This window comes from Sciurus vulgaris, assembly GCF_902686455.1.
Source record: "Sciurus vulgaris genome assembly, chromosome: 12".
NCBI classification, from domain to species: Eukaryota; Metazoa; Chordata; class Mammalia; order Rodentia; family Sciuridae; genus Sciurus; species Sciurus vulgaris.
Genome location: NC_136473.1, coordinates 60,896,773 through 60,920,024, shown reverse-complemented (window position 1 = coordinate 60,920,024; position 23,252 = coordinate 60,896,773). Strand labels below are relative to the sequence as shown.

General features: G+C 40.5%; 1 protein-coding gene and 1 long non-coding RNA gene across 2 annotated transcripts in view; both read right to left on the bottom strand.

Moving 5' to 3' along the window:
• Positions 1 to 479: 479 nt before the first annotated feature.
• The window catches only part of LOC306641577, a 44,095-nt gene continuing 21,322 nt past the window's right edge, over positions 480 to 23,252 (bottom strand). Inside the window, exons 2-6 of the long non-coding RNA XR_013758201.1 lie at positions 16,012 to 16,088; positions 10,418 to 10,503; positions 7,154 to 7,220; positions 4,603 to 4,713; positions 480 to 1,414 (exon numbers count right to left, since the gene is read on the bottom strand). This is a non-coding gene — a long non-coding RNA (uncharacterized lncRNA). The remainder of the gene's footprint in view (positions 1,415 to 4,602; positions 4,714 to 7,153; positions 7,221 to 10,417; positions 10,504 to 16,011; positions 16,089 to 23,252) is intronic.
• LOC306641560 (diphosphoinositol polyphosphate phosphohydrolase 1) lies at positions 7,627 to 8,932 on the bottom strand. The gene has a single exon (XM_079106708.1). It carries the CDS (start codon positions 8,660 to 8,662, stop codon positions 8,144 to 8,146), a length of 519 nt encoding a protein of 172 aa, XP_078962834.1. The 5' UTR covers positions 8,663 to 8,932; the 3' UTR covers positions 7,627 to 8,143.

The following is a 23,252-nucleotide window of genomic DNA, read 5'->3' as shown; positions in this document are numbered from 1 at the left end:
AAGTTCACAAATGGAGTTTGCCCAGGAAGAGAGAATGGCATTTGAAGTAGGCTAATCCAATTAGCAACATCCAACCCCTGCTTTCTCCCCCGACCTCATTTTCTCACTTCTATCCAGGTGCAGGGCAAAAGGAGGGAGGCTGCCTAGTTTAGCCTCTAGCATCCTAAACTTTGTAGTGTTCTTTACTTTTAAGTAAACTAAAATTTCAACTTTGAAACTCCTGTCACTTTTATTTTTAATAATAACTTTATTTTTATTTAGTTTTGTATGTGGTGCTGAGGATCGAACCCAGTGCTTCACACATGCTAGGCAAGCGCTGTACTGCCGAGCCACAATCCTAGCCCTCCTGTCACTTTCAACTTTTGTTATAATCCTTTGTTTTCAAAATCAATTGAAGAATCAAGAATTGTACATACCACCATGTTATGGGCACAACTTAAGAACAGATCAATCACCACTGAGAAGTCCAAATTTGAGATTCTTTATTAAGCCGGCCGGCTGATTGTCTCACATAATGCCCCAAAAATGGCTATTGGAAGAACAACCCCAACCACAGGGTTGTAGGGGTTCTTATACCAAAAATCACATTAATCATAAGTGTCTGTTGCTGTGATTCAAAATTGCACGTTAACATCATGAGCTCATCCATAGAGCGGCAAGTGGGTCACCTAGGTACAAACTAAAGAATGATTACTAATAACCACACAATTATATTTACATGGTACATTTGTTAAGAGAAATAGAGATCAAAAGGGAGCAATTTTTCATTACATAGGAATTGTCATTTTATATTGTTGAACATGTTGTACCAAGTAACTGATGATGGGGACAGAGGCGGGGTGTTCCCATGGGAGAAGCTTATTTCCTACATAACATGGAGTCTCAGAGTAAAAAGGAGTCTGGTGGCCTATAACATTCTCATGGAGTCAGATCTGTCAGCCCATCACACACCATACCTGGCTTCAGTTTTTTACCTTTCTAAATGTAGTGAACATACTTGCAGAAAAGAGTACAGATGAGCGTCTGGCGCCAAGAACCTTTATGAAAGAAGAACCCAGGAAGAACTGTCACTCAGATCAGGAGTGTGGCCAGTACTCCAGGGCCATTTCATTTCATGCTCCCTTCCAAAACCAACCATCCGCCTGACTTCTAATGGTGATGATTAGTTTTGTTTTCTTGAATTGTAGATTTAGATGATGTTCTTTCACTTATGATGGGGTTGTGTCCTGAGAAACATTCCTTAAATTGAAAATGTAAATAGAAAATACACTTAATGTACCCAACTTACCAAACATGTTGGCTTCGCAATATGGGACACGGTTGAGTACTGCTTGTTTGCTCTGGTGGTAGCTTGCCTGACTGGGAGCTATGGCTCCTGACACTTCCAGCATCCTGAGAGAGTACTGTCCATAATCTGTCAGCCAAGAAGAGATCAAAAGTCAAAAATTGAAGTATAGTTCCTACTGAATGTGTGTCAGTTTCACACCATGGAAAATTGAAAAATTGTAAGCTGGGGACCATCAGTGTTACTAAGTAGAATCATACAGGATGATTTGGGGTCTGGCTTCTTCCATTCAGCATGGGTGAGTGTCAACTCCGTCACTGCGTACAGACTGTCGTTACTGGGTTGTATTCTAGGGCAAGAAACCATCATGCTGATTCATCCTACTGCTGGTGGACATTTGGGTTGTTTCCAGTTTTGCTCTGTGACTTTTTGACAACATACTCAGAGCCTTTGCTTATAGGTTTTGATGGATGAGTGCTGCTCCAAGTTAATGACAGTTCAAGTCTATTTTTGAGGCACTGGGGATTGAACTCAGGGGTGCTCTACCACTGAGCTACATCCCAGCTCTCTCTTTTTAAAAAAAAAAAACAACAAAATTTCACTAAGTTACCCCAGTGGCCTCAAACTTGTGATCCTCCTGCCTCAGCCTTCTAAGTAGTTGGGATTACTGGCATGAGCCACTGGCCCAATCAAATCGCCTCAAGAGACTTTTTAAAAATATTTTTTTAGTGATCAATGGATCTTTATTATTTATTTATTTATATGTGGTACTGAAAATCAAATGCAGTGCCTCACACATGCCAGGCAAGTGCTCTATCACTGAGCCACAACCCCAGCCCTCCTCAAGAGACTTTTAAGCAACAACCAAAGGCTTCACCCATTGCACCTGTGCACATCACAGCAGCCAGACCTTAGTCACTCTAGCAACCAGATCCCTTCACACCCAAAGGGAGAAAGGAAGAATGGGTGTCTGGAGACAATTTGTTGTATCTGCCACATGCACCAAACTGGGTAGGAAGTTCTGACTTCATGTGCCATTATGTCAGCAGTGCTTTGCACAAAAAGTGTTTCATAAGATGTCTGAAGCTTTGATAATGCTAGAAAAGCAATGTAGTTCCAGATATTTCTGAACGCAGGACTGGGTCTTTTTCACAAGAGAAAGGTTAAACAGCTGAAGATTAGAATTCAGACTGTTCTGGATTAGCAAGTGTTATGGTTTGGATGTGAGGTCTTCCCCAAAAGCTCACATGTGAGACAATGCAGGAAGGTTCAGAGGAGAAACGATTGGGTTTTAAGAGTCTTAACCAGATCAGTGAATTAATCCATGGTGAGATTAATTGAAGTGGTTGGGTGTGGCTTGAGGAGACTGGAATTGGGGCATGGCTTTGGGTATATATTTTGTAGCTGGAGAGTGGAGTCTCTCTTTCTCTGTCTCTGCTTCCTGATGATGCAAACTGCTTCCCTCTGCCACGCTCTTCCACCCTGATGTTCTGCCTCACCTCAAGCCCCGAGGAATGGAGCCGGCCTTCTATGGACTAAGACCTCTGAAACCGTGAGCCCTTAAATAAACCTTTCCTCCTCTACAATTGTACTGGTCAGATCATTTAGTCACAACAGTAAAAAAACTAAAACAGCAAGTCATCTTGAACAAGCTTTAACCCTGTGTTTTTGATAAAATGGAGATGATGCTATGTGATCCCTGGTATAAGTAGGGGGCATTACATAAAACACATGACAGTAGTATCTAATAGTACACAGAGCATGCTCAAAAATTATCTCCCCTTGAATTTGGAGAAGTGCTGGCAATATCCATTGTGACATCAACTGGTCATTTTTCTGTCCAATAACTGCCTGCTATTCAAGTTACACCACTGCTGACTTGCAAAAGTGTTGGACATAAGGCCCATTTAATCCTGCATCACCTTATGTCTAGACTAAGCAAAACTACCAGAAAGTTGCTACTTAGACCTAACATTCACTTGCCAGGAAGATCTTGGTTTTTTCTCATAACCAACATCCTTGGTAAGCCAGTCTATTTTGATCTGGGTGATACCAACCATGGAGTAAAATCTATTATTCAAATTTAATAACTAAGACATTCTGGCACATACTTCTGATTTTTCCCTTCACGCTTTTTTTTTTTTTTTTTTTTTTTTTTTGGTACCAGGGGTTGAACCCAGGGGAGCTTAACCACTGAGCCCTTTTTAATATTTTATTTAGAGACAGGGTCTCACTGAGCTGCTTAAGGCCTTTCTATGTTACTGAGGGTGGCTTTGAACTCATGATCCTCCTGCCTTAGCCTCCTGAGCCACTGGGATTTTAGGTGAGGGCAACCGAGGCCGGCTCCCTTCGTTCTTAATCACTTGTCTCTCTTACAATGATCCTGGTTTCCTGGCTTATATTTTTCTTTTTGGTGCGCTCTCTTTTGGGATCTTATGGCACCCTCCTCTTCATGCCCTTTCACTGAGTATTGTAACACTTTGTTTAGATATCTGTGTCCTTCATCCTCAAAAAAAAAAAAAAAAAAAAGAACTGTTCCTTATTCATCTTTGTAACCCTGACTTGCTTTGCTTTATTCATATTTTCTTCATTTTAGCAATTATGTTCTTAAAAGTAGACTCAAATGATTTGTAAAATGAGGTGGAGTAAAAACTTAGAAGAAAAGTAGGAAACCCAACCCATGTGTATACAGCCTCAGCATTACTTCAAGATAATTCTCATAAAGATGCATAACTTGAGTCCAACATCAGAAAACATCCCAGAAGTGCATGCTGAAGGCATTCTACAAAGTAACTGGCCTACAACCTTCAAAAGTGCCAAAAGACAAGCTGGGACAATTCTTCCACGCTGCAAGAGGACCAAACAGACTCAGCAACTCATTGGAATCGCTAAATCTAAACTGGATTCTTTTGGTATGCGGCTTATCATTAGGACAGCTGGAGAAATTTGAATGGAGCCTGAGAATGAAATGGTCACAAGGTGTCAAGGTTAATTATTTAAATTTGATGGTTGGTTATGCAGAATATCCTGGTGTGTAGGAAATCAACATGAATGTATTTGGGAATGAGGGGACATCAGATTGGCCACTTACTCTCAGTGAAAAAAATTCTCTGTAACTTTTGTGTATGGTCAAGATGGTTTAAAATAAAAATTTTATTTGAATAAAGTTTTGTGTTGGCAGTTTAAAAAAAAATTGTCATTGAGTTTTCCCACATTTTGACCAGATGAGAAGAATCTTCAACTCCAAATTGGCTTCATTAATTTCAAAATAAAATGCTTACACGACACCACAACTGTGTCAAGCTAAAACTGGGCACCTTAGGGCAGGTGGTCTTCTCTGCTGGCTTGCTCGCTGGGCTCCTTCAAGCCAGCTGCTGGATATATCACCAGCTAAGGGTCCCATGCAAAGCTTCATACATCATTTGATCCTGAGAGGAGGGGAGAAAACAGAATATAGAACTGATCACAGTTGGTTGTATGTTAAGTGGTGGACCCCTCAAATTGGTAGGTTGAAGTCCTAACTCCTAAGACCTCAGAATTTGTCTGTATTTGGAAACAGGGACCTTAAAGGAGTAATTAAGGTCAAATAAGGCCACAGAGTTAGGCCCTAACCCAAATGACTGGTGTCCTTATAAGAAAGAGGAAGTTTGGACATAGATGTGCAGAGAGGGGAAGACCACATGAAGACACAGGAGAAGAGATCATCTGCAAGGGAGAGGCCTCAGAAAAATCAATTCTGACAACATCTCAACTTCAGACATCTGGTCTCTAGAACTGTGAGAATATAAAAATTCTATTGTTCAAGCCCCTTAGTCTGTGAGAACCCAACTCACCTCCCTGTATCTAGATCCTACATGGGCTCTATTCCAGGGAATAGAGAAATAGTTAGACAACTAAAATTCAGGTTCAAAGTAAAAAAAAAAAAAAAAAAAAAAAAAAAAAAATCCATTAAAAGAAAAAATAATTACACCACCAAATCTTTGTAAGGACAATTATATCCCTAGTGTCCAGGGAGATGTGAAAGGGCTTAGGCAGCCAGGGCAAGATGAAAAGTGAGGAGGTTGGGGGCAGGGCCAGAACAAAGGAGCATGGAGAGGGTCTTTGGATGAGGTCAACTTCCTGCTTGACAAAAGCACTTGCGGACACAAACAGGGGACCCAATCAGATAGACTTGTGTACTGATGCTCCTAAACAGGAGATCCAATAGAAAAACTAAAACAGATGCATGGACAGAGGGGGCACCAATCAATAATAGTGAGGAGGGTGAGGACAAGGGAGGAGGTAAGGAAAGGAGGCATTCCAAAGACCATAAAAGAACAGACCAAAACTTCCCCTACTGAATTCCCAAGCACGGGGTCCCTTCTTTTATGTTGTTTTTCCAATAAACCTGCTGCTTCCTTGCCATCTCTGTGTCCTGTTCTTCAATTCTTTGCTAAACAGAAACAATGAACCAAGCACCCCAGACAGAACAGTTACTTGTTGATCAGAAGGAAAAGGGCCAACAATATTACCTGTAAAACTGATTCTGATTATAATTAGTAAGACTATACTTCACTCAAGAATTTTCAGTAAAAGAAAAACATTTTTTCCTAGTACAAAAGATGCTGAGAATTCGAGGCAGACTGTTGCTTTCCAGACATGGTGAAGAGTCAGTCAAGGTGAGGCCAGTTCATTCTTACTCCAGCTGAAAAAGTCATGTGTCCACAGGATACCACACCAGCCCGAACTCTTAACAGGCTATTCACTTTAGTTAAGAGCGATAAGATGGTCAACTAACACAACATGTGATCATGGGGCACTGAAACACTGCACCTCAAGTCATGCAACTGCTTTGAACTCTGACTTAGAGAATGTCAATCAATAATCATAATGAGAATGGCTGAACCTGGGTGATAAATGGCTAATGATTTAAAGGGAGTTTAACACAGCCAAACAGGTTCTCACGGCTAAGGTGATTCTGGAAACAGTTACGAATCCCAAGTGAACAAATAGAACATCACAACTGCTTCCAATTCAGGCATTTCTTAAGATTAGATACTTCTATTTCAACCCTCAGTAATCATCACGATAATCTAATTTCCCTTATAGCACGTCTGTAAACAGCAAGCCTGATTACAATAAGAAAAATGTATATCCTGGTGTTTATGTAAGGAAAAGTCAGAGTGATCTTTAGATTCTCTTCCTACCTCCTAGTGAAAGTATTTTTACTTCCTTTAAATGCATAACTAAGTCTCTATAGCTTGGTTTTAGTTCAGTCTAGTTCCAAGAACATAAGAAACCATCTGTCAAAAAGGGTAGGTAGGTCAAATAGTACTTGAACGAGACATTAAAATTCTGATATTGTAGCTTGTACAATGCACAGCCTGTAATCCCAGCCATTTGGGAGGCTAAGTCAGGGAGATGATAAACTCGAGGCCAGTCTCAGCAACTCAATGAGACCCAGTCTCAAAATTAAAAAAAAAAAAAAAAAAAAAAAAAAAAAAAAAACTAAATAAAAAGGACTAGGAATGAGGCTCAGTGACAAAGCACCCAGTACCAAAAACAAAACAAAACAGCATTAATGACAAAACACTTGAGATTGTGAAAACACACTCAAGTGTCTGTTCTACCTCTGAATAAGTAGAGGTTAGAGAATCTAATGAGAACTATGCTCCAGTGACCAAGACACAAAATTAAAACCTCTCAAGAGCACTCTCATGAAGGACAAATGGCTTGTTTTCAGGTCAAAATGTAACAGGAAGTTTCTTCAAGAAAGTATAAATTGTATAGAAGACACTATCTGTAAAACTGAATTTTACGGTTCCTGAGTACCTATCTACTGGTGTCACTTATAATGCCCTTTTCTAGACACTGAAGAGTGTTCCTTACCTTTCCTGATATAGATGGTTTCACTTTCTTGAAAGCTTCTACAAAGTGTGACTAATCTCGAGTTCACCTGTGGAGCAAATCCACAAATAGACAAGTCTCAGTAGAGTTCACTGACCATGAGTTATTAGTTTCTCTTGAAGGGTGTTCAGTTCTTCAAGGGAAAACTGAGGAGACGAGTGATGAAATGAGCTCCTTTCCAGAAGAATATTCAAGCCAGATACATTCTGCTTACCAATTCTTGTTTGTTTATTTTGTAGTACTAGGGATTAAACCCAGGGCATCGTACATGCTAGGCAAGTGCTTTACCACTGAGCTACATCCCTATCCCTGCTTATCAGATTTTAATCCAGGGCTGTCCAAGGAGACTTACCATTAAAAAACAGTTAACACTTTGTAGGACTTCCTTGTGCTGTTTAACTCAACTCAATAATGATGTTTATGAAGAACTCAAATTGTTCTTTTTCTTTTTTTTTTCTTTCTAAAAGTCATTTATTTACATATTATATTTCCAGTATATAATGTGTAGATAAATGTAGCCTGCAGTGAAAGTGACCAACCTACTGGACTGAACAGCACATTATAGGACAATTTCTTGAAAAGTTTCATCTCACATTGGTATATTTTAATAAAAAATTAAAAATCAAAGAAAATGCCTGGCCAGGGCTGGGATGAGACGAACAGAACACTTCAGAACCCCAGGTGGAGAAAGCTGTTTGCCCTTCTTGAGAGGGTGCAGGGTGTGAAGGGAGGGACAGGTCATGCACAAAGGTAATTACAGTTACACACCCAGCTCCCACCCCTCAATGAAAACAGAAGAAAAAGCCCATCACTGAACACCAAACAGCAACGTCATCAGTACCCCTTTCTCTGCTGCCTATCATGCCTTATTTGAAAGAGGAGGCCTGTGAGGGAGGTGAGAAGAGCAGGGTGAGAGGGAGGGTCTGCACTTCAGTCTGGTTTCCACTTTCCTCTCTTACAGGAAGTCTTCAGTCATCTGATGCCTGACATCGAGCTCTGAGGAGAAACCGAGTAGGTGGTGGCCACGACCGGGGTGCCGTTGTTGGTGGAATAGCCTTGCCTCAACGTCTCGAAGTATGATGCCTGCACAGGTTTGTGATACTGCAGCACTTTTATGGCATCTTCTATTTTAAACCATTCCCTCTTCCTTCCGATGCTAACTGAGTCTTCCCAGTCCTCCAGCACTTCTGTGACAACCAGCACATAGACGTACGTCCTGTGCTTCCTCTCCTGGTTCTCAAAAATTCCAACTAATCTTCCCAATGTCCCTTTTACTCCAGCCTCCTCGCAAACTTCACGGACTGCTGCTACACCTGGTTCCTCCTCAGGTTCCATGCCACCTCCAGGGACAATCCATCGGTCTGGATGACGACTACTGCTCACCAGCAGCACCTCCTCCTCGCTCTCGCTGCGGAAACACAGGCACGCGGCCCGCTTCTTGTAGCCGTCGCCGTCATAGGTGCGGGTCTGGTTCGACTTGAGCTTCATCATCCTCCGGGCCCGGGTGGGGGTGCGGTGCGGGTCGCGGGAGTCGAGGGGTGGGGAGCCCGCTCCTGACGGCCGCGCGCGCGGGCGCCCCCGCCTCGACCCAGGGAAGCAGGGAGAGGAAGCCGCTTGCTTCTCTGCTATACGGCTCCGCCGCTGGCCTGCCGCGGCCGCCTCATTCCCCCCGGCCCAGGTCCCGCGCCGCCACCGCAGCCGTCACGGCTGTCCTCTCTGCTGCCGCCAGGGCCGCCGCCCCCTCTGCCGCTGCCGTCGCCACCCCCGACGACGACTGCGCCGCCATCTTGGGCGCGCTACGTCAGCCAAATTGTTCTTTTTCAAGACACTTCAAATAAGTTTAACTGGGGATGGAAAGTAGAATCCCATAGTATTTAAGAGTGCATAACATGATTAGATACTAAGGAGTTAAAATATCAAGACATATTTTATATTCATATGAAATAACACAACACTGGATTAGATGAGGATTGTATTTCTTTATAAGATTAGACAATTTTATAAGTAACTAAAATAAAAGAGCTAAATGTTAAACATGGCTTAGTTTAGAATACTAATAAGAATTTACCTGATAACAATTTTATACTTAAAATAGAAAACTTTTCACACAGATAGGACAGTATATTTACCTAAAAGAAAAAACAAAATGCATTGTTGAATATATCAAATGAATCTGGATAACATTATTGATTTTGGTTTTAGTAAGACACTTGTACAAAGTCCCTAAAGTCAAGTAGCTGGAAATGAAAGCTGTAGCAAAACAGGGATGTCAGAATTTGTTATATATGTATGTATGACAACAGTCAAACAAAATTATTAGTAGCAGCACCAGAATATGTGCAGGGGTCCTTTAATTTTTATTTACTAAACATATGCCAGAAGGGTGATTCAGCTCTCAGGTAGTATATTTGATTTTTATTTTACAAGATATTCTAATTTTGTTTATTTATATACCACTGACTTCCAAAAGGAATTGAACATAGCTTATAATAAAAGAAGTTTAGACCATTGAAACTTAAAATTAACCAAAAAGCAAAACACAACACCCAGGGACTTCATAATGAAGATGTGTGTTGACAAATCTAGGCAAAGCATGTGTTGCTGTAATTGTAAACCAACTTAGCTCTAAGATTTTTGGTAGCCAAAGAAAAATGGAAAGAACAGTACAAATACAAAAAGACATCTTTTGAATAAATGGAGAGCCTTACAGATTTAAAGTTCACATAAACACATGGATATTGGTTTGTTTATGTTTTTATGGTGCTGGGATGGAACCCAGGGCCTTATGCAAGCTAGGCCAGCCCATTTTTGTATTTTGAAAAGAAAGACTCGATATATGGAAAGTTACTCAATTTTCGCTTGTTGCATGTGTTTCTAACCTGTCTAATTTAGGTTGCATTTTAACAAGCAAGAGGCTAACACTTTAAATGAGGACTTCCAGAATTGATAAGTGGAACACTCATAATGCAGACAGTAATGGACCCACCTGCCTCTGCTTAATCACTTGTGTACGATGATAAGATATATTTCTGTTGCTTTTAGAGAGGCACTGATTAACTTTGCTATTATTATACTGTCAACAACAGAGTTTCTATAATATTCCAGAACAGCTTCTAAAGGTCTCATTTTAGAATGTAAGCTTTATTATCACAGGGAATAGATGCAGGAAAATAGTCATTTTTCCAGGACAACTGTGGCTTTAACTATTTGCAGTGATAAATTGAGAGATTACAGAGAGAACTGTACCTCTTCCATTTCCCTCTTCCGTCTTGTTAGCTTCTGTCTCGGTACAGAGAGAAGCTTCTCATCCCAAAGCGGAGAGGTCTGCACCCCTGTAATGAGAGATGTGTTCCTGTCTATTTATTCTTAGATACTGCAGAAGTCCAGAAAGAAACCAGGTGGCAATTTTATATTGTCATACATTAAACAATCAGAAAACTGATTGTTTAACTGATGGAACAAACTGATGACCAATAAAGATGGCACAAACTGATTAGGATCAGTAAGAAAGAACATTCAGCTTTCACTTAAAATGTTTCTAGATCTATTCTCTTGCTTTTCTCTCCTACACACTTGCTTACTTTCTCCCCCTCGCTTTTCAAACTCTTTCTTGCGTGCACCCTTTCTCGTTCCCTTTCTTTTCCTCTCATTTTCTCTCTTACCCTGCAGGGAGACACTCTGTTTGCTTAATAAACTCCCTTATGTGATTTCCCGTGTCCAGAGTGGTTTTCGTGGGGTCACTTACATTGGTGCCATGACTCGGATGGGTCCTTCCACTGTCTCTTAAGCAAGTGGAAACCCATCTGACGCTCCAGTGACCCCCGGACACAGCCCCACCTTCCATTCACCCGGATGCTCAGCTTTTTGCATGCAACACCAGACTTCAGATTGAAGCACCCATCCCCAGATGCCTTTACAACCTGCTCTTCCCCAACCGGACTTCTACCATGGACCCCTCAATTGATCCGATTTCTAAAAAGGGAACTCCAAACTGCTTGCCCTACGCCGCCCGCTTCCAGCTCAAAGAAGCCAGAGCGGTCGTCGACCCCCTTTCCCTACAGCAAAGGAGTTCCTAAAATTAGAGGGGTGAATGAAGCCAGAATTGGGGACAGGCAGTTGGTGTAGAAATAGGGGATCAGTCGGATCAAGGAAATGAGGTCCATGGAGACCATCTGCCTCTGGAAGTCTGGAGGTTGAAGACTGCCCCTGGGAGAATGGACTTTTTACATCTCACCTGCAAAACCATCCCTAGTCACTCAGGCAGGAAGGAGAGAGAAGGTGGGAAAGAACTGAAGAACAAAAGATTTTCTTATAAAAACAGAAATGGGGGAATGTAATACAAAGCTGCTCTCCCCGCCCTTTCTGGTGCAGCCATTTTCCCTGCCTCCCAACCACTTGTCAATCTGTGAACATCCTAGCTAGCTATTGGTTCATCAGTCAACTTGCAAGTATCCTTCTCTGCTATTGGTCCCCTGTTAGCCCAGCAGAATTCAACTGCTTCACGGTAGCTACCCTGTCATCTTTTCTCTTGCTTTTCTCTCCTACACACTTGTTTACTTTCTCCTCCTCGCTTTTCACACTCTTTCTTGTGTGCGCCCTTTCTCTTTCCCTTTCTTTTCCTCTCATTTTCTCTCTTACTCTACAGGGAGACACTCTGTTTGCTTAATAAACTCCCTTATATGAAAAAAAAAATGTTTCTAACCTTTAGAAGACAGGGAAGCATGCAGGAAGCAAAGCAATGAGAAGTAAACCTTTCTATCCTGAGTGCCACAGAAACAAATGTTAATATGAGCATTCAGCTAGAAGGACTGGAAATGTGATAATGGCTGGGGCATCTTGGACTATATGTGAAAATCAAATATTATGGATGTTTGAGCAACAAGATAGAAGAAGCCAGAATCTCTGACACCCACAGCAGTATTTGTCATGGACTATTTGTACCTGGACTGTTATACAAGGGGGAAATAAACTGTTATCTTCTTTAATATACTATTGTTGTTTTATTTTATTAAGCCTGTGTTTTTACTAACAAAACATGGATAGTTTAGGGATGAATAAGCCCATGTTGAACCTATTCCATCTGCACTGCCCCCTCTGTATATAATCTGCAAGGGAGGAAGAGCCCCTCCTCTCTTCCCAGTACACTAATGGTTTGCAGGGCACAGTGAGAATCTAAAGTCCAGGACATGAAGGACAATTAGCTTCTCAGGAGAAAAATCCATGGTGACACAGCATGATATTAAGTTTCATTCCTTTGTTTGTTTTTGGTACTAGGTGTTGAACCCAGGCTGCTTTACCACCAAACTACTTTCCCCAGTTCTTTTTATTTTTTTGTTTTGAGACCGAGTTTCACTAAGTTGCTGAGACTGGCCTCAAACTTGCAATCTTCCTGCCTCAGCCTCCTGAATCACTGGGATTACAGGTGTGCATCACAGCGCCCAGCAGTATTAAGTTATTATCTGTTGAGTAAAAGAGCTTTGCTTGTGCTAATGGCAAATATGGAAAAATGATATGCTAAGTAATGATAATTATGAAAGGAAGACTGCCAGTTTCTTAGCAAAACATAAATAAATAAAAAAGTAAAACATCTGGCCAATGAAAACTTACATGCAATGTATTGTACGTTTTCCCTTAAAAGAGCTGTGCTGAAGTGGTGACTAGCACCTTTGTGAAGTGGTGACTAGCACCTTTGTATATTACATAATGCCTAAAGTAAGCTTATATAGAAAGTCATTGAGATGGCTCCAAGTTGAAAAGGAGAAAACAAAGCCTAGAAAGTCTTTGATGCACTTGACTCAAGCTCAAATTACATGGAAACACCATAACAAGCCTTCCTTTATACAATTAAATCATGTAACAGCAGCTGAGTTGGCACAGCATGAGGTCAATGAAAGACACTGGTGTTGACAGGTTTTGCAACATTACAGCTTTAAAATGATTCATAAAGATTCTTTGAGAGTTTGAATTTTGCAATTAAAACCCTGATTTCTGGACACTGAACTCATTTTTTATATAATGATATGATTCTCACAATATATAAAACTCAAGATTGATAGAGCTTAACTTACTAACCCAATCCAACATTTCTGTTGGTAAAGTGTGAGGTTATCATGTTATTTAAGAATTATAACCAGACAGGGTACAGTGTTGCACACCTGTAATCCCAGCTACCTAGGAGGCTGAGGCAAAAGGATCACAAGTTCCAGACCAGCCTCAGCAACTTACTTAGTGAGACTCTAGGAAACATAGCAAGACTCTGTCTTAAAATAAAAAGGACTGGGCCTGTGGTAAAGTGCTTCTGGTTCAATCCCTAGTACCAAAAAAAAAAAAAAAAAAAAAAACCACCACCAACCAAAAACCAAAGACATCCTGAGGTATTCATTCCTGCCTATAATGTTAAAGTTGATATTGGTGCAGACACTATTAACTAAGGCAAACAGGTAGCTGAAGGCTGGTAGTAAAGTGCCTCATCAAGTTTGATGACAATGATATTAAAATTCAAAATTTATATCATCAACTTTAGCCCTAGCCTCTTTATGAACTGACACTCCATTTGGTGTAATCCACAAGACTCTGCACAGGGTAATTTCTGACATCAAAACTGCCTCACAGAAAACTATAAACAACTTGCTTAAATCTCCTCCTACTCAAAGTAGTGAGATCATTTAGTCAAAGACTGCTATTGTAACAAGAACTTACAGGCTGCTTTTGCTAAAAGCACTGACTCCTGAATTCATTTGGGTTGACAGATACCTGATGGTTAATTAAAAACAGGATACAAACTTAACACCTCTGCCTCCATTTTGCCTCTGCCTCCTTTTCTCCGAGTCATTCTCTCCTACAGTAACTTTGGCTTCCAGGAACAACAGGTCTGATGAATAAATATCTTGTGACGGAGTCTAAACTACCTCTAGGCAGCAGCAATTTTTCTACTCAGACAAGGCCCCACCTGACCGATCCTGAGATAATAATCAACCTGAACAGTTTGAGCAAGATTGCTTGATTTTGCATACTTCTGGCCCCCTTGCTCTATAACCTGGCAGCTCCTGTCAGTACCCCTGAAGACAGGCCTGGAGATGCCTGAGCCCACTTGTCTTCCTGACAGAGTCATACTGATAACAGTCCTTTCCTGACTTCATTGCATGCTCGTCTCTTCGATTGGCATCTTGGGACAGGTGGTAGAACCTAGTCCATCAGGACCCCTGGAACCAGTGCATTCATTCTAAAACTACCCTAACAATTAGTGGGTGGGAAACTGGGTGTGGTGGTGCAAGCCTGTAATCCCAGCAACTTGAGAGTCTGAGGCAGGAAGATTGAAAGTTCAAGACCAGCTTCAGCGACTCAGCAAGGCTCTAAGCAACTTTGCGAGACTCTGTCACAAAATAAAAACAAAAGGTGCTGGGGATGTTGCTCAGTGGTTAAGCACCCCTGGGTTCAATCCCCAGTACCAAAAAAAAAAAAAAAAAAACCCACTCCAAAACAAAACAAAACCAATTAGGGACTGAGATATATCCTTTTTCAATGGAGGGAAGGACTTTACATAAGCCCCACCCAACCCCTGCCTGAGACCCTATCATTTCCCCTTCATTGAGAATCACTCACTGCCTTTTACTCAGTGAAACATGACTGCTAGCCATCATGTATTGATGTATTGTATTGATCACTGGGGTTGTAGAACCACTGAGATTCCCTCTCCTAGGTGACTGTATATGAAAGAAGTAGAGATTAAACTTTGTATCCTGACCACATTTCCCCAAAATCATCTGCATGGTCTCAAGTGGAAATATCTGAATAAAAGAGGGTTACATGAAATTCCACCCTACTAGCATAACTGGAAATAACTGGGAACCTTACTACCAGTGAATATGCTATTAGATTCAAATTTACACTTCTAAATAACAGACCACCAGAAACCCTCAAAGACGAAGGCACAAACTACTACCTTGCCTTACAAGGCTGGAAAAGCACCACATACTTGGCCTTGCCCTAGAGGTATGTCCTGAAACCAAGAATATCAGGGACAATCAGCAGGCTAGCAGGTGGGGGCGATGTCTCTGTTAAAACTTGTGTTTCACTTCCTTCCCTGTATCCCCAAATTGGGAAAATTAACAACAAATTTACTTAAAAATACATGAAGAGCTGGGTACAGTGGCACACACCTGTAACCTCAGCAGCTCAGGAGGTTAAGGCAGGTGGATTGAGAGTTTAAGGCTAGCCTCAGTATCTTAGTGAAGCTCTAAGCAACTTACCCAGATCCTGTCTCAAAAGATGGGGGCAGGGTGTGGGGAAGTGGCTCAATGGTTAAGTGGTCCATGTGTTTAATCCATGTTACCCTCAAATAAGAAATATATATATATATATATATATATATATATCCTCCCAAAACTATAACAAGCATATGAAAGCTGAGGCAGAGATGTCAGATTTCCTGCTAGAACTGCAGGCTGTGTGGGTGTGAAGGGGTGCTGACAAAATGCCTCCTATGGTTCTGCAGCATGGACAATGTGGCATTTGTACTTTGTGTCACTTCCAAAGGCACCTGGATAATGTGGCAGCCAGTCATGAGTATAATATCTGCACCAACATTCTGAAAGCACAACGTGTGAGGGACAGCAATGTGGTTAGGGAACCTTGAGGGCCAAGAGGCAACGTCTGACCCAACTCCCTGTTCCCAGGAATTCTGTGAAGAAGCAGCAAGGACCAGCCAGGTCCTACCTTAGAACCTCACAGGACATCTCATCTAACCTTCCAACAACCGGGGAGATGGGCATCATTCCCCTCCTTCTGCAGAGGAAGAAACAGCCCCACAGAGTCTACTGACTAGAGGGTTAAACACTTACATGTAGCAATCACAGCGAAGGTCACCAGCAATTGCTTCCAAATTTACATCTGCATCCAGGGGAGGTTTGGTGCCATTCTGAAGAAGACAGAAACACGAGCTTCTGTTGGGACTTTAAAGACCCTTACACATCCACATCACAGGCTCTTATGGAAGAGGAGTGGCTGCTGAACTCAGGGAAGAGGATCAACTCCCAAACCAGTTGTTACTTCCAAACCAGTGCTACGCGTGCCACAGAGTTTCAATTTTGAGAAATGAAGGTAAGGAGCAGACTCCAAACATGGGAAAGCTAGAGGCAAGTCGTTTGTGGTTATGAAGTTTGAAGAATTCATGTGCAGTCCCAGCAAACAGGAAGAACAAGGCCCAGCAGCTCAACCTCTCCACAGGTGAAGAGGCACTTCTTTTATTTTTTAAATATTTTTTTAGATGTTGATAGACCTTTATTTTACTCATTTATTTATACGTGGCGCTGAGAATCAAACCCAGTGCCTCACGCATGCTAAGCATGTGCTCTAACACTGAGCCACAGCCTCAGTCCAAAGAAGCGCTTCTGTTCCCTGATTAAACAAGGCGGTCACTGGAGCAGTGCTGACTTCTGATCCCAGGCTGGCTGTGAGGAGGGAATAGTACTGAACCCAGGCGGGTGGGAATGAGCACTAACCCACCTGCTCTGCACTGAAAGCCCCAAGGCCTCTGGGCCCAATATGTTCTCTCTTTGATCCTGTATCAAAAACAACCCTGACTTTGGAGCCAATTCCCATTCAGCTCATATCAAGAGATACCTGAAGTGACAAGGATCAGAACATCTCAGAATCTCAACACTTTGCAAAGTACCAAGCACACAACAGTACACATTCAAAAACATTTTTTGTAGCTTTCAGGACATAAGCAAACAAAACACTGTTTTAAAAGACTTACAATGGATGGCAGCTAGACGGTATGCTAATCAGTGTTTGTTTATCGTTCTGATTCATAACTAACATCTGTACTGTACACAGTCGTTTCTTTGTAGCATGTGTTAACTCATGAAATAACTATTGTGAGAGGACCCATACACCCAAGTGCATAAACATGCCATGAAAGTTATTATCTTAGTGTGAAATATCAGCCCTGCAGGGTGCTCCCAGCGTGGGATTCTGTCAGAGAGCCAGGAGGCCAGGTTTGGAGACGTCACCTTGTACAATCACCATTCACTCTGCCCACTTACACACCAGCCTCTCAGACCCACCCCGCAGCAGGGCCTGATCAAGACCTACAAGACCTGCATAGCACAAGTAGCCACTGCTGTGTGAGGCCTCCTCTACCATAGGGTCAGGAAAGTGTTCATTGCCCAATCAATCCCTTTGGGAAACAAACTCTCCCTGTACCTTCTGTAACTGAGATGAAGGATGCTTGTGCTAAAGAGTCAACTGCATGAGCCCTAAGCATTTTTTAGTGTAAATGATTTTCAGTATAGCCAGGGTAGAGATTAACCCTGCCGAGGGCATGGGTACAATAGAAACTGGAAGGAAGCAGAGGGGCCGCTTTTGTGGATCTGGTAATACTTTCATTTTTTTCACATGTGGTAAATACACATAACATACAATTTATCATCTAGCCATTTTAAGTATTCCATCCAGTGGCATTTGGTATTCCACACTGGTGGGCAACCATCAGCACTCTCCATTTTCAGAACTTTTTTTTGTCCCCATTAAACACTAACTCCTTCTCACTCTGACTCCTGCCCCCAGCCCCTGGCAACCACCATTCTAATGTGTCCTTCCTGAATGTGAAGGAATCTTGATCTAGAGGCTTCCTTTGTAACATTTTATAAAGCTGAATACTTACTTTTCCATATGTCCATTGTACCTCAATGAAGAAGACCTAAAGCACAGAAACCTGAGTTCCAAGGTTCAAATTTGCAACTGAATTCACCTTTGGGAAGTTCCTTAATCTTTATTATTATTTTTAAATGTTTTGATCACGAAGGAGATACTGCCTTTTCTCCAATTGAGTATGTTTAATTTCATGCTATTTTGGGGAAGGAAGGGAGGAACTTGTTTAAACAGTGATGGTGAACATATCACAGGGATTACTGCAGTGGAGAAGAGCTGGTACTTTCCAAGCAGTTTCTGCAGTAGGAAGGTCTGCCTTGCTGGAACACACCTCGCTGAGCATCTCCAGCCACCACTGGAGGAGGTGTGGGGTGAAGGGGTTTGTTAGCACAAAAAGACCAGGCAGGACACAAACCTCATGAATCATCTCGGTTGTTTATTCAGGAACGAAGTTTCACACAGGAACAGGGGATACAGGGATGAAATGGTGACGGTGGACCCACTTTCCTGGTGGAAAAAAAGCCACTGAACAAAGAAAGGGACTGGGTTTATATAGGTTATTTTTGAGGGGTGCTCTAGTGAGCATATCAGTTTGGGCTCTCAGGAAACAGGTTTGTGAGAATTTGAAAATTTGTTTTTACTGGGCAATATTTTTATTTGGAGAAGAATGTAGGGTCTGGGGTCAGCATTCAGTGTTTCTCTTTTTCCCTTCAGGGTCCCACTGTACTGTCACTGGGGAAGGATTTAAGGATCAATGCTTTGGCTTCCTTTCTGGGGATTGTTCTGTCACTGGGAAAGAATGCACTGGGAAAGCTATCAATGTATGGCTTTCTTTTTCATTCTCTTTTCTCAGGCCTCACTGTTTTGGGATTTTTTCATTTTCCATATCTAATAGGGTGGGTGCTACCAAGGAAGTCATGAGCTGTTATGAGGGGTTCAATGTTTGTAGAACCTCTCAGCCTTATCTTGACTATCACCTAGCACACCTTGTCCTTCCCAATGTACATTCCATGTGCTGTTGGAGACTCTTACCTCAAACTACTGCCTCGTTTAATCAAAAGTCCAATGACAAAAAATAAATTCATCAGGGATAATTATTCTGTTCTCCTCAATATCTAAATTCTATCGTTCTCCTCAATATCTCAATATCCTAGTGAGCTGAACTTTCACAAAGTCCTGTGTCCCTTCAGAGAGGATTTCTCTGGCCTTTCATAACATTGTTGTGAATGAACTGACTTTGAGTCATGTCCTCACAGCTTATATAAGAGAATGATCTGGCTCAGTCTGAGGGATTGAGGATATTCAGGGTTATTGTTGAATACATTGTATGTCACATCTTTATGCGCTCTTCAAGAAAATCCAGAGGAGGAATTTTTCTGTCATTTGCATATTGGGAGAGCTATAAACTTTCAATACTTAGGGCTCCCTTTGTTTAAGTAAAATATTTTGCCAAAGAAAGTTCAATATATAAAGAGATATAATAAATAAATGAGATGGGTTATGAATTTTTCAAGAAAACTACTTGTTACCAATTTAGACATTCTCAGAATTTTTCTAATTCTTAGGAAATTAATCCTTTAGAAAAATAAATAGCTTGAAAAATATCCTCATTTAAAAGAAAGTAACAAACTGCCCTTTCCTGGAGGTATGAGGGGTGGTCTACATCCCACACCTCCAAAAGTTTCCAGAGTGACATTTTCCCATTAGTAGAAATAAGAGCTAAAGAATCTTTTTGTGTGTGTGCCAGGGCTTGAACCCAGGGGGTGCTTATCTACATCCCCAGCCCTTTTTTATATTTTATTTTGACCCAGGGTCTTGATAAGTTGCTGAGGGCCTCACTAAATGCTGAAGCTGGCTTGAACTTCAATCCTCCTGCCTCAGCCTCCTGAGTCACTGGGACTGTAGGTGTGAGACACCGAGAAGGGCTGAAGAATCTTTGTGACATTAAAATCTAAATACTCTTCACTGAAATGTGGCAGTGTTTACAAACTATAGTAAGAAGGATCAACAACAAAAAAAAAGTGAATTCTATTTATTCTTCAGAGAGGACAATCAGAAATTTTTTTAATGGCATACTAAAAAGCTTAGAAGCCATCGCACATGCCTAAAATCCCAGTGGTTCAGGAGGCTGGGGCAGGAAGATTGATATCAACTTTTTAAAAAAATGTTTTTTTCAAGTTTGTAAGTATTTCGAGGAATAATTTATTGAAATGATACAAGAATATGAAATATTCAGAACTTTTTGTAATTACTTGTTTTTCATTCACTACTTATTTTATATCTTGAAAAATATTCTAATGAAAATCTCAAGTTTGGGACTACAGAAAGCTGAGCCAAAGGAATTATGAGAAGGAAAATAGTCTTTTAATAAGTTATAAACCTACATAAGTACAGTTATCTCATACTAGACAAAGGTGACAAAAACTTACAAAGGAGAAAAGATAGCCTCTTCAACAAATGGTGCTGGCAAAACTGGAAATCCATATGCAGCAAAATGAAATTAAACCCCTATCTCTCACCCTGCACAAAACTCAACTCAAAATGGATCAAGGATCTAGGAATTAGATCAGAGACCCTGAATCAAATAGAAGAAAAAGTAGGTCCAAATCTTCATCATGTTGGCTTAGGACCAGACTTCCTTAACAAGACCCCCATAGCGCAAGAAATAAAAGCAAGAATCAATAAATGGGAGGGATTCAAATAAAAAGCTTTTTCTCAGCAAAGGAAACAATCAATAATGTGAAAACAGAGCCTACAGAGTGGGAGAAAATCTTTTGCACACACACTTCAGATAGAGCACTAATCTCCAAAATTTATAAAGAACTTAAAATACTTGACACCAAAAAATACAAAGAACCCAATCAATAAATGGGCCAAGAAACTGGGCAGACACTTCACAGAAGAAGATATACAGGTGATCAACAACTATATGAAAAAGTGTTCATCATCTCTAGTAATTAGAGAAACGCAAATCAAAACCACCCTAAGATTTCATCTCACTCCAATTAGAACACAAGCAATAATAAATGTTGGCATGGATATGGGGAAAAAGGCACACTTGTACATTGCTGGAGTTGCAAATTGGTTCAAGCACTCTGGAAAGCAGTATGGAGATTCCTTAGAAAATCTGGAATGGACCCACTCCTCGGTTTATACCCAAAGGACTTAAAATCTGCATACTACACTAACGCAGTCACATGAATGTTTATAGCTGCTCAATTCACAATAGCCAGATTGTGGAACCAACCTAGATGTACTTTAATAGAGAATGGATAAAGAAACTGTGGTATCTATACACAATGGAATATTATTCAGCCATAAAGAAGAATAAAATTATGGCATTTACACGTAAATGGATGAAGTTGGAGAATATCAAGCTTAGTGAAATAAGCCAATACCCCCGCAATAAAAGGCCAAATGTTTTCTCTGAGAAGAGGATGATGATACATAAAAGAGGGAGGGGCAGTGGGTAAGAGAAGAATGGAGGAACTTTGGATTGTGTAGAGGGAAATTGGGTGGGGGAAGAAGGAAAGATAGTGGACTGAGACAGACATCATCACCCTATGTACATGTATGAATGAATAGTATGACTCTACATCGAGTACAACCAGAGAAATGAAAAGTTGTACCCCATTTGTGTACAATGAATCAAAATGTAGTCTGTAAAAATAAAAAATAAATTTAAAAAAATTTAAAACAAGCTATAATCCAAAAATATTATCTGATTCCACTTGTCTGGGGTGCATCGGGAGGGCAAATTCAGAGACACAAAGTAGAATGGTGTTGCCGGGGACCGCAGGGAGGTGGACCATGATTTATATTTGTACGAGTGGAGAGTTTCAGTTTAGGAACATGGGAAGGTAGTTGGATGGCGGTGATGGTTTCGCAACAGTGTGGATATGCTCAATGCAACAGAACCATGTACTAGAAAACAGTAAATTTTGTGTTATGTGTATTTCACCACAATTAGAAAAGAGAAATCATGACTAATTTACAGTAAAATTTGTAATAAGTCCAATGAGGAATATGTTATGGAACACTCCAATTTAAGAAGTAATTCAAGGTATACTACTACTTTTATTTGAATAATTATTTTAATTTGATCACACAAATCTACTCTTAGTCACAAAAATTCCAGAAGCAATGATGATTTTCTTTTAAAGTTTGTTTTATTTATTTCCTTATGTGGTGCTGGGGATTGAAACCAGGGCCTCTTGCATGCTAGGAAAGTGTTCTAACACTGAGCCATACCCCAGCCCAGAGAAGATCTTCATTTACAAAATTAAAGAAGAAAAAAATTGACATAATTATATCACCATAATATGGTATGGCTTTGGAATTTTTTTTTTTTTTTGCGGTGCTGAGGATTAAACCCAGGGCCTTGTGCTTGCAAGGCAAGCACTCTACTGACTGATCTATCCCCCCAGCCCATGGAATTTTTTGCTAGTCTTTGAACATATATGTAGAAACATATAATTTTTTCTCTTTCTTTTTTGAAATAAAGCTTGTTCATCAATAAAATAGAAATAATATTTATTTGAATATTTAAATATTTAATTTCAAACACTTTAGAGAGCAGGGTCAAGAATTAAGCATGTTCATGAATGTACAGTAAAAATATTGGACATAGCAAGTGCTTAATAAATGCTAGTTATTATTATATCACATATTCTCAAGTCATGACAATATAATGGATAATGTTTTTAACTGAGATATTAATACATGTGCTAATCTTATGGGATACATCTTTAAAAATACATGATTCCAAGAATTTTGAGTCTTTTAGTGGCTTTTTTTTTTTCTTTGTGGTGCTGGGGATTGAAACCAGGGCCTTGCGCTTGTAAGGCAAGCACTCTACCAACTTAGCTATATCCCCAGCCCATACTTTTTTTTTTTTAAATCAAGGTTTTCAAGACTCCAGGTTCTCTCAAAGTATTTAGTAGATGTCAAATAAACCCTCTGGTTTCCTTAGATAGGGGTGAGTTTTAATAATGCTTACAAAGAAGAAATAGAAGTTATGGGAGAATCTTCTATTTGTCCAAGGTGGTTTTTAGTGATAAGCCTCTTGTTGCAACACATCATCACCAGAAATGCTAAATAAAATATCTAAAAGAGTAGAATGTCATCCTTGCCTTGTTGAAGAAACTTAGATTTCAGAACATACTAAGAAGTTCCTGTGACCCATAAGTCTTTTCAGACTTTTAAAGACTGAGTCTCAAGAGTTTTATTCCATTCTCTCTGTAATATTTCAGGTATTAATAAAAAAGGGAAAACAACATAAAACTACGTGGGAAGTGTTAAAGTGAAAAGATGGAAAACATTAAAACCAAACAGGTGAACGCTGAACATGCCAATTCTTCTCAATTTTGTTTGACTCACAAAGAATATACGTGAAAAGAAATCTGACTTATGGACTATTGCCTAGAAA